This window comes from Myotis davidii, unplaced genomic scaffold, assembly GCF_000327345.1.
Source record: "Myotis davidii unplaced genomic scaffold, ASM32734v1 scaffold376, whole genome shotgun sequence".
Classification (NCBI taxonomy): Eukaryota; Metazoa; Chordata; class Mammalia; order Chiroptera; family Vespertilionidae; genus Myotis; species Myotis davidii.
In genome coordinates, this window is record NW_006288121.1 from 1,132,996 (window position 1) to 1,143,319 (window position 10,324).

Consider the following 10,324-nt stretch of genomic DNA (forward strand, 5'->3'; position numbering starts at 1 on the left):
TGATTGGTTTCAGAGAGGAAGGAAGATAGTGAGATAGAAACATCAATGATGAGAATCATTGATTGGCTGCCTCCTGCATGTCCCCTACTGGGGATCAAGCCCACAACCTGGGTAAGTGCCCTTGACCAGAATCGAACCTGGGACCCTTCAGTTTGCAGGTCGACACTATCAACCGAGCCAAATCAGCTAGGGCTATCCATTCATCTATTTATGGCCACTTAGTTTATTTCTATATCTTTGCTGTTGTAAACAATGCTGCAATGAACATATGGATACATGTCTTTTTGAATTAGTGTTTTGGGTTTCTTTAGATAAATAACCAGAAGAGGGATTTTGGGTCGTTTCCTGTCTCTTGTGATAGGTTTTTAGTTAAAGTCTATTTTGTCTGCTATAAATGTTGCTACCCTGGCTTCCTTGATTGGTTGTTTCCATTTTTATGAAATTTCTTTTTCCATCCCTTTCCTTTCAGCCTGTGTGTGTCATTCGTTGTGAAGTGAGTCTCTTGTAGACAGAATATGTAAGGGTCCTGTTTTATTATCCATGTAGTCTCGATATGTCTTTTGATGGGAGTATTTAATCCATTTACACATAAAATAATTGTTGATAGATATGTAGTTATTGCCATTTTATTATTCATATATATATTTTTTCTTCTTAAAACAAGTCTCTTTAATATTTCTTGTGATACTGGTTTGGTGGTGATGAACTCCTTTAACTTTTTCTTGTCTGGGAAACTCTTTGTCCTTCAATTCTAAATGATAGCTTTGCTGGGTAGAATAATCTTACTTGTAGATCCTTGCTTTCCACCACATTGACAATTTCATGCCAGTCCCTTCTGGCTTGCAGAGTTTCTGTTGAGAAATCAGCTAACAGTTTTATAGGAGATCCCTTTTGGGTAATTAATTGCTTTTAACATTCTCTTTTTGTAGTTAAACTTTTGTATTTTAATTCTGATGTGTTTTGGTGTGGCCCTCTTTGGGTTCACCTTGTTTGGGACTCTCTATACCTACTGGATTTATATCTCTATTTTCTTTGCCAGGATAGGGAAGATTTTCATAATTATTACATCAAATAGATTTTAATCCTGTGTGCTCTCTCTTTTCCTGAATGTTAGTACACTTGGTGTCACAGTCAGCTGTGAGCCATTTACACAGGTGTTGACAGGGAAGAAGACAGAAGAGCTGCAGCCATAGGGCCATGGCCATGTGCTCGCCCACTTTGGCTGGCCATATTGTGCACCCTGGTCACCCGCCGCAAGCCAGCCTAGAGTGGGTGGTGGTGCCAGGGGCAGCAGTGGCAGAGTAGGCTGTACCATAAGTGTCCTTTTTATCTAAAAAAAATTTTTTTGTGTTAAAATGTCTCCACCCTCCCCCTGGAATTCTAGCTCTCCTTTTTGTTATTTTTTTTTTTTGGTATGTTATGTTTTTATCTTTATACTAGGGACCCAGTGCATGAATTCGTGCACCTTGAAAGGAACTGTGGGCCCTGAGGCTGCAGTAGGCACAGGGGTGGGTCTCAGCCCATCCTCCATGCCCCCACCTGGCCCCTCCTGCTGCAGCCTCTGGTGCCCTGTCTGCTGGCAGCCCCACTCCTGCCGCTGCCATGAGCTGATGGTACTGACCCCGCTTGCACCCGCTGAAGGAACAGAGTGATTGGGGCAGGTGCCAGCAGCAGGTGCAAGTGGCAGCTGCTGCCCCAATCACCCCCCAGGATCAGGGGGAGGTGGAGAATCCCTCAGGGGCGATCAGGACCGGCAGCCACCACTCGAACCCACTGATAGTGCTGAGTGGTCAGGACCAGTGCCAGACATCGGCAGTGGGTGCAAGCAGCGGCTCCGGCTCCGACACCGGCTGCAGGTGCAAGTGGTGCAAGAGGTGGCTGCCAGCCCCGATCTCCCCTCAGGAGCAGGGTAAGGTGGAGAAGTCCTGAGGGGCAACTGGGGCTGGCAGCTGCCGACCGCACCTGCTGATGGCACCGATCAATTCGGGCCGACACTGCGTGCCAGCAATGAGTGTAAGTGGAGGGTCCAGTGCCAGCAGTGGATGCGAGTGGGGCCGGTGCCAGTAGCAGGTGCAAAGCCTGGTGGGACTGTGGTGCACGGGAGCAAAGAATTTTCGGTAACCACCAGAGGCTTGCCCCGATGACAGCGACCAGCTCCCTCCCTTCGTCTGGCACCCCCGTTCACCTGCTCCACCATCCCACCATGTTCTGTGCACGCCTCCTGGTGGTCAACGTATGTCATAGTGACTGATTGTTTGGTTGTTCCGGTTGTTTCACCATTTGGTCTATTTGCATATCAGCCTTTTATTATATAAGATTTTCTACAAGATTTCTATAAGAGACACACCTTATGAGTGGGTCATACTTTTATATAATACTAGAGGCCTAGTGCACAGGGTAGGGTCCCTAGGGGCCTCCCTTCCCTCAGCCGCCTGCTACCGGCGCTGACCAAGGTGGGCCAGCCAGGGAAAGGGGGCTGCATGTGGTTGGCCCACCAGCCTTCCCCCTGGTCGAACTCCTGGTCGAAGGGATGATTTGCATATTAGGCTTTTATTATATAGGATGCCAACCTTAAACTTTTGATTGGATACTTTATCCATTTCCATATCACAGTTAGAGATAACATAGGGTTCACACTTGCCGCCTGATATTTGTTTTTCCTTTTTCTTTTTCTTTTTTAATCCTCACCTGAGGCTATGTTTTGTATTTATCTTTTTTCTTTTTAATATAGAGAGGGAGGGAAAGTGAGAAAGAAACATCAATGTGAGAGAGAAACATCAATCAGTTGCCTCCCATAGGAATCAAACCTGCAGCCTTTTGGTGTACATGATGTTCCGTCCATTTGGGCCAACAAGCCAGGGCATTTCTTTTTTTGGTTGTGCTACATAGATATTTTCTACTGTGTCATAGTGATTCACTTTTCCCTCTATATATTTTTGAACAATATTTTAGTAGCTGCCTAGGGATCAAAACAATCTAGATTGGATTAATACCAATTTAATTGCAATAGTTTATGGAAGCATTTGTCCAACGTAGCTCTGTTCTTCCCATCTTTATGCTGTTACTGCCACAGATTACATCTTTACATATTGAGTACTCCTCAATACTGAATGATAATTTTGATTTTTAGAAATCATAATAACTAATTATAATGATAATGATTAGTTATTGATATTTATAATTTCTCTTTATTGACATTCTCTATATCAATAGAGAGGGGGATTTTATATCTAAGACCATTATTTCCTCTATGTTATCTCAACTAAGGCGTATTTCTGTCATAGATGAACACAACTTTTCCTTTCTAAAAGTTTTGACATTTTAACCTTTGCTTCAGGTCTTGGACCTTGTCATGGTGATCCATTCCTGCAGCCTGATATTTTGGAAAATGTTCTTAAGAACTGATATTATTTCACTGCTAAAATACTCAATGTTTTTAGTTCCTTTGAGCCAGTTTATTACTCTGTAGCATGCAATGGGATTTATGTTTCTCCTGCTCACAATCATACCCATTAATCACTTAGAACTTGGAAATGGAGGAAACACAAGACTGCCTGTTACTAGTTGAAGAAAGCAAGACTGAAAATTTTACCTTCTCTTTCCTGAGGATCAAAGTTGGTGGAATTCACTGCCAAAGTTATTGGATTTAGCCTCAAGACTTGATTCATGTTTGTTGTTGCTTTTATGTTTTATGTACTTTCTTTTTTTGGTCATCAATCTTGGTTATGTTGGATTTTACTTCAACACCTACTCAACAAATAAGAAAAGATAATTTTGAAAGCCCTTTAACATTAACATTTATAAATGAAATCATGCTGTTTATGCTCTTTGTAATTTTAATAATTAACACTTTGTCACAACTTTATTTAAGTATATTTTGAAGATATTCTATGCACTTGCTTTTAGGGAGGTAGGCTTAAAATAGGAATTTATGAATCATATAAACAAACAAGTGAATATATTAGAGATTAATAGCAAATACATGATGGTGATGATATATGTGTGATTTGATTTACTATGTTCCTTCAAGGAGTAAGAGAGGTGTGTGGAGAGAACATTGGTTACGTTTTTTTTTGTCAGCTTCACAAGTGTCTTGATGTTTAGAGCCAGTAGTAGGAGGGGCTGTCAGGTGAGGGAATGGGTATGTGGGAAAAGGTTATGCTGCCAAGGATCTGCTTCTTTCTTTTGTAATCATAGATTTGATGACTAAAGTCTTATGGAAAGCAAGAAATTCTATACTCATACTATAGAGACTAAGGTAAAATTACAAGTGCATTTAAAATGTGTCTGTTATTATCACCAAGTTGAAATTAAAGGTAGAAAGCAAGAAATTTCTATTGGATGCATTTTGAACACTTCTTCTTCTTCTTCTTTTTCTTCTTCTTCTTCAGGATGCATTTTGAACAACACCACTTCTCCTTCTTCTTCTTCTTCTTCTTCTTCTTCTTCTTCTTCTTCTTCTTCTTCTTCTTTTCTTCTTCTTTTTTTTTTTTTGTGCCCATAGAAGGAAACCTTATTACCAGTACAAATGTTAAAGGACCTCAAGCTGTTTCTGAATTTAAAACTTTACTTTGCATGATAACCTGAAGATTAACCTTAATTTAATTTCTGACAAAATACAGAATTTACAGTGTCATAGCACATAACAAATGTCATAGTTTATATTTATAAAATATCCTACTTATTTAAATAATTTATTATTTTATTGCAAATGCTACTCTTATTACTTACTAGCATAATGTAGCAAATCTAATTTTTGACCAAACTTTAAAAAATAAACATGATTAATTTAAGTAATTTTCTTGACAAATGAAAGCAATTTTTCCTATATATTTATGAGTGCTTTTTTAGTAGCTGAATATTTATAAACAATAATTTAGGGCTTGTTGAATACTATTATCATTTGCATTGCTAATAATATTATTTAAACTTAAAACAATATTTTAATATGGCTCTTTAGGCTTATTTAATTAATCACTTGCTTAACATTTGCTTTACCTGCTGAATATGAAGTAGGAACAAACTGATAGTCCACTTGTATCACTGTGATACCGTCATCTAAATTATGTGTATGTAATAACTAGAGGCCCAATGCACGAAATTCATGCAAGAGTAGGCCTTCCTTCCTCCGGTTGCCAGCACCAGCTTCCCTCTGGCACCCTGGACTGGGGCTTCCCTCCAGCCACTGGCCGGTACCCAGGACCCAGGCTTCCCTGGCAGGATGTCCAGTCTAATTGGCATATTACACTTTTATTATTATAGATTCCAGGGAGTACATTCTGTTATTGCTGGAATTTCAATTATGCATCAGACTATAAGTAATCATTAATGTCACTGCTTTCTGTTTAATTAGAGTACAATTTTGGAACAGGTCTAGGGAAAAAGAGGTATTTAAAGTTTCATAATGTTACTATTGATTACTAATGATGTGACAATTAAATTTTATTTCTAACTTAGCTTTAAAATACCACTAAATAACTAGGGTAGACATATCATCATAACATCATCAACACCATTTTTTCATTCTTTTTGACAAATAGTGGCACACCAAATAGAGTAGCAGAAAATAATGGTTCCCAGATTATATACTACAGCCTTGTCAAGTATTACAGGAAATATATGAAAGTCCAGAGAATGTTATTTATGTACTTATTTGTTTATTTTTGTTTTTCCTTACCCAAGAATATTTTTTCCATTTTCTTTTCTTAAGGGAGAGGTAGAGACACAGAGAGAGAGACATTGATTTGTGAGAGACACATCGATTGGTTGCCTCCTGCACACACTCCAACCGGCAACCGAGGCATGTGCCCTTGATTGGATTCAAACTTGTGACCCTTCAATCCATAGACAGACACTCTAACCACTAGCTAGGACTAAATTTATTTTATAGGCTTTTAAACAGTAGCTGGCACAGTCTGTACTGCAGCATACAAGAGAGTATCATTTGTGAGGGGCACATCGATTGGTTGCCTCCTGCATACACTCCAACCGGCAACCGAGTCATGTGCCCTTGATTGGATTCAAACTTGTGACCCTTCAATCCATAGACAGACACTCTAACCACTAGCTAGGACTAAATTTATTTTATAGGCTTTTAAACAGTAGCTGGCACAGTCTGTACTGCAGCATACAAGAGAGTATCAGGGCTCAGTGTTGGTTTCCATAATCCTGGAAAAAGCTGGGACTATTTGATCCAATCCTTTCTGGAGAAAACCAGAACAAACAATGATCTCTTTTGAATTCCTCATTGAATTGATTATTTTGGAGGGCAGTCCTAACATAATGTTTTCTCTGGATACCATCTTTGCAGAATTATAACTTTCTACAGTATATAAGCTAAATTGGGTTGTGGACTGCAGCCCATAATAGTGCTATAAGGAATATAATCTCAATTGGTTATTTCAATGGGGAATATAATGAAGTAAAAATATCAGATCATTTGCAAAAGCAGATGATGTAGTTAAATGTTTAATTCTTTGAGCAAAAATATATTGATCCTATGTGGATATAAGCCTGAATTACCGCCTGGTGTGTTAACTAAGTTTACCAGTGATTACCCCAAATCTAAATACGGACTCTTGTTTCTAATAGCCCACTTTCTCTCACTGGTCTCCAAAGAGGACTCTCCTTCAAACTTAAGAAGCCGAGTTTTTCTTCCGATGAATAACCTGCATGCTTGTCAGGTATTTGAAAGCACACAGCACTTTAAAACTTTTTACACTTGGGAACTTCTTTATTATAATTGTTTGAATATTAATTATTTTTCCACAGGTTACATTTTATTACTTCTCCAGCAATATGAGTGGCAAATTAACAGCTGGCCTTCAAACTACATGTGGGGGTCCTATTCAACCTTTATGGCAAAACATAGCTGGGCCCCAAAATCAGTGGGAGAGAAAGGCCATCAGAATTCAGTGCTCCCAGAAGTTTCAGGTATGTTTGTTATATTTTCTAGCTATTTTTGAAAGAAAGATGATAAGATTCAATTTTTTAAAAAAGAACTTCCTTTAAAAATATGTTTTTTATTGATTTTTAGAGAGTACTAGGTGAATTAAAAGTGGGATGACTAACTGTCCCATTTGGGATAGGACTGAGGGATTTGCCAGGACTTTTATGAGTTGAGACCAAATAGTTCCAGGAAATTGGGTTGAGCAGTCACCCCCAGAAGACACTTAAAAAAGGTTTTAAGTTTAGGTATCAAAACTGGAGTTGATAAATATTAAGATATATTGATATATCAGTAAAATATAACCTTCTAATTTTCTCCTTAAATTCTTTAATCCTCATTTTTTTCTTTATTTCTCTTACTATTCCAATGTCCTATTTCTTTTCATTTATTCTTAAGGCTCACTTCCCTTTCAGACTTTTCTCATGCTTTTGAGAGAACAGGGTTATGTTGGGTCATGAGGAAATAGACTGTTTAATTAAATACTAATTCCAAATGCTTCTGACATGAAATAATTGTCATATTCATTTCATGGTTAAACTCAAATTATTCAATACAGCCTTTACTTTCCAAAATAATTTTGAGAAATAAAGTCAAAGCAAACCTTTAAAATATAAACTTATTTATACAATCTAATAAAACTTATGTATGGTGGAAATTATAATCTAATAATTATTACAAGGCTTCTTGGAAAAGTATTGCATATTTTAACATTTGGGACAGCCAAGCAAAATTTTCCTGTTAAAAGTGGATCTTAAAGCATTTTATTCTGAATTAATTTGCCTTTTAAACCTGATTTGTGGGCCAATTTAGCCCAAGTGGTTTCCTGTATCATATTTATTAAGATAGTGTAATATAGTCAATTTTATAATTTTGTTAAAGAGTGAAAAATCATTTGATATGTGATGAATTTAGCATTTGCTTAAATATAGTACTTGAATGGATTTAATTTTAAGTTCAGCTATTTTGAATGGCCAAGAGGAAAGGCAGGAGAATGAGCAGGGTCGCTATTATAAAAATTAAATTATAAGATATAAGAATGGCATATTTTTTTAATTGAGCTGTCATAAAATCACAGTATTTTGGAATTTTCAGGCTTTTGTAAACTAAATGTGTATTCGAAGAAATTAAAAGAAAAGCACTTAGTAGATGGTTAAATGACACCTGGACAGATAAAACTTAAATGGAATTGTATGGTTAGAAACACAGTTCTGTCATTTTGAGCCTTTGCACTCAATTTAAATGATATATCAGTGTGTTGGGAGGTTATCTTAAGCCATTAGGCATTAGGCATTTAAATGATTGATTCACTTATTTAACAAAGACTTATTTGGGGCACTAAAGATGCTGTAGGTGGGATTCAGGGAATGTTCCCAGCTCCATATTAATGGGAAAAGAGTTTTTCCCCAGCTCTATTGAAATAGAATTGATGTGAAATTATGTACAATTAAGGGTACCAAGTGATGATGTGATGCAGGTATGTATTGTGAAATGATTATCAAAATAAAGCTAGTTAACCCACCCATCACTTCACATAATTATAGATTGTTTTTGTTGTTGTTGTGCGCTGAAAACATTTAAAATCTACTTTCTTGCACTGGCTAGTGTGGCTCAGTTGGTTGGGCCCTGCCCCATGCATCCAAGGCTTGCCATTATAATTTCTATAAAGACACTTGCCCAGGTTGCAGGCTCAGTCCCCAGTAGGGGGTGTGCAAGAGTCAGAAAATTGATATTTTTGCTCTCACGTCATTGTTTCTCTCTTCTTCTCTCTTCCTCTTTGTTTAAAAATCAATTAAAATATTTTAAAAATTAAAAAATCTACTCTCTAACCAACTTTCAAGTACATATTAGTATTATTAGCTATATTCACCATGCTGCATGTTAGATACCCAGAACTTATTCATCTTGTAATTGGAAGTTAGTATCTTTTGACTACCATTTCCCTCACACCACAGCCCCTGGCAACTACCATTCTGCTCTTTTTAAAAATTATTATTATTAATTGAATTTATTGGAGTGACATTAGTTCACAAAACCATACAGGTTTTAAGTGTACAACTCAATAAAACATCATCTGTACATTGCATTGTGCACCCATCGCCCAAAGCAAGGTCTCTTTCCATCCCCATTTCTCTACTCTTTGTTTTCTATGAGTTTGGATTGTTTAGATTATACATGTAAGTGAGATTATATACAATATTTGTCTTTCTTTGTCTGACTTATTTCACTTAGCATAATACCATCTAGATCCATCCATATTGTCATAAATGGTAGGATTTCCCTTTTTTTCTGAATTATTTCTTTGTATGTATACGCGACATTTTCTTTACTCATTTATCCATCCACAGATACTTGAGTTGTTTCCATGTCCTAGTGATTATGAGTAATGCTGCAGATAGGGGAGAATAGCTATCTCTTTGAGAAAGTTATTTCATTTCCATTGAATATATACCCAGAAGTGGGATTGCTAGATCATATGGTAGTTCTATTTTTAATTTTTTGAAGAAGCTCTATACTGTTTTCCATGGTGGCTGGACCAATTTACATTCCCACTAACAGTGCATAAAGGTTTCCCTTTCTCCACATCCTCTCCACTCTAACATGTGTGAAGTATATTTTGGTTTTGATTGCATTCTTCTAATAATCAGTGATGCTGAGCACCTTTTCATGTTAGCAATTTGTACAAATGTTTACTCAGGTGCTCTGCCCATATTGCTTATTTTCTATTGAATTGTATGAGTTCCTTACATATATTGGATATTAACCCCTTACTGGTATATTGTCATCAAAGAGAACATTTTTGACAGGCTTGGGAATGATACAAATGTGTTCCTGGATTTGGTGTGTGGAATGAGAATCCAGACACCAATAATGTGTCTAATTTGTTGTGGCTATTGAAATGCTAGAAATTTCTAGTTTATTTCTTACACTTCTCTTCTTACTCCCTTATGCCTCTTTGTTTTTTCTCAGTAACAACAAAAGCAACAATACAGAGCCAAGAGTGCTTTTGAGGGGATTGAGTCACATTGACTAGATGCTGCAGTATGAACCTGCTGAAGTCCTTCTGTCTGCATGCTTGTATAAACTTTAATGACTGACGTGGGAATCTTGTTTATATATAAACTAGAGGCCCGGTGCACAAAAATTTATGCACTCGGGGGGAAGGGGGTTCCCTCAGCCTGGCCTGTGCCCTCTTGCAGTCTGGGACCCCTTGGGAGATAATGACCTGCTGGCTTAGGCCTGCTCCCAGGTGGCAGAGGGCAAGCCCAATCCCTAGGTGCAGACCCTGGTCAGGCACAGAGCACGGCCGACTGGGGAGTTGGGGCACCACCCCCTGTCCTGCACAGAGCAGGAGACTCAGGGGGTCAGAGGAGGAAC

General features: G+C 37.8%; 1 protein-coding gene across 1 annotated transcript in view; it reads left to right on the forward strand.

The window, feature by feature from the left end:
• The window catches only part of MALRD1 (MAM and LDL receptor class A domain containing 1), a 649,080-nt gene that overhangs the window by 55,891 nt on the left and 582,865 nt on the right, over positions 1 to 10,324 (forward strand). The window contains exons 4-5 of the mRNA XM_006759937.1: positions 6,592 to 6,683; positions 6,772 to 6,933. Coding sequence (XP_006760000.1) covers positions 6,592 to 6,683; positions 6,772 to 6,933 — 254 coding nt within the window. The remainder of the gene's footprint in view (positions 1 to 6,591; positions 6,684 to 6,771; positions 6,934 to 10,324) is intronic.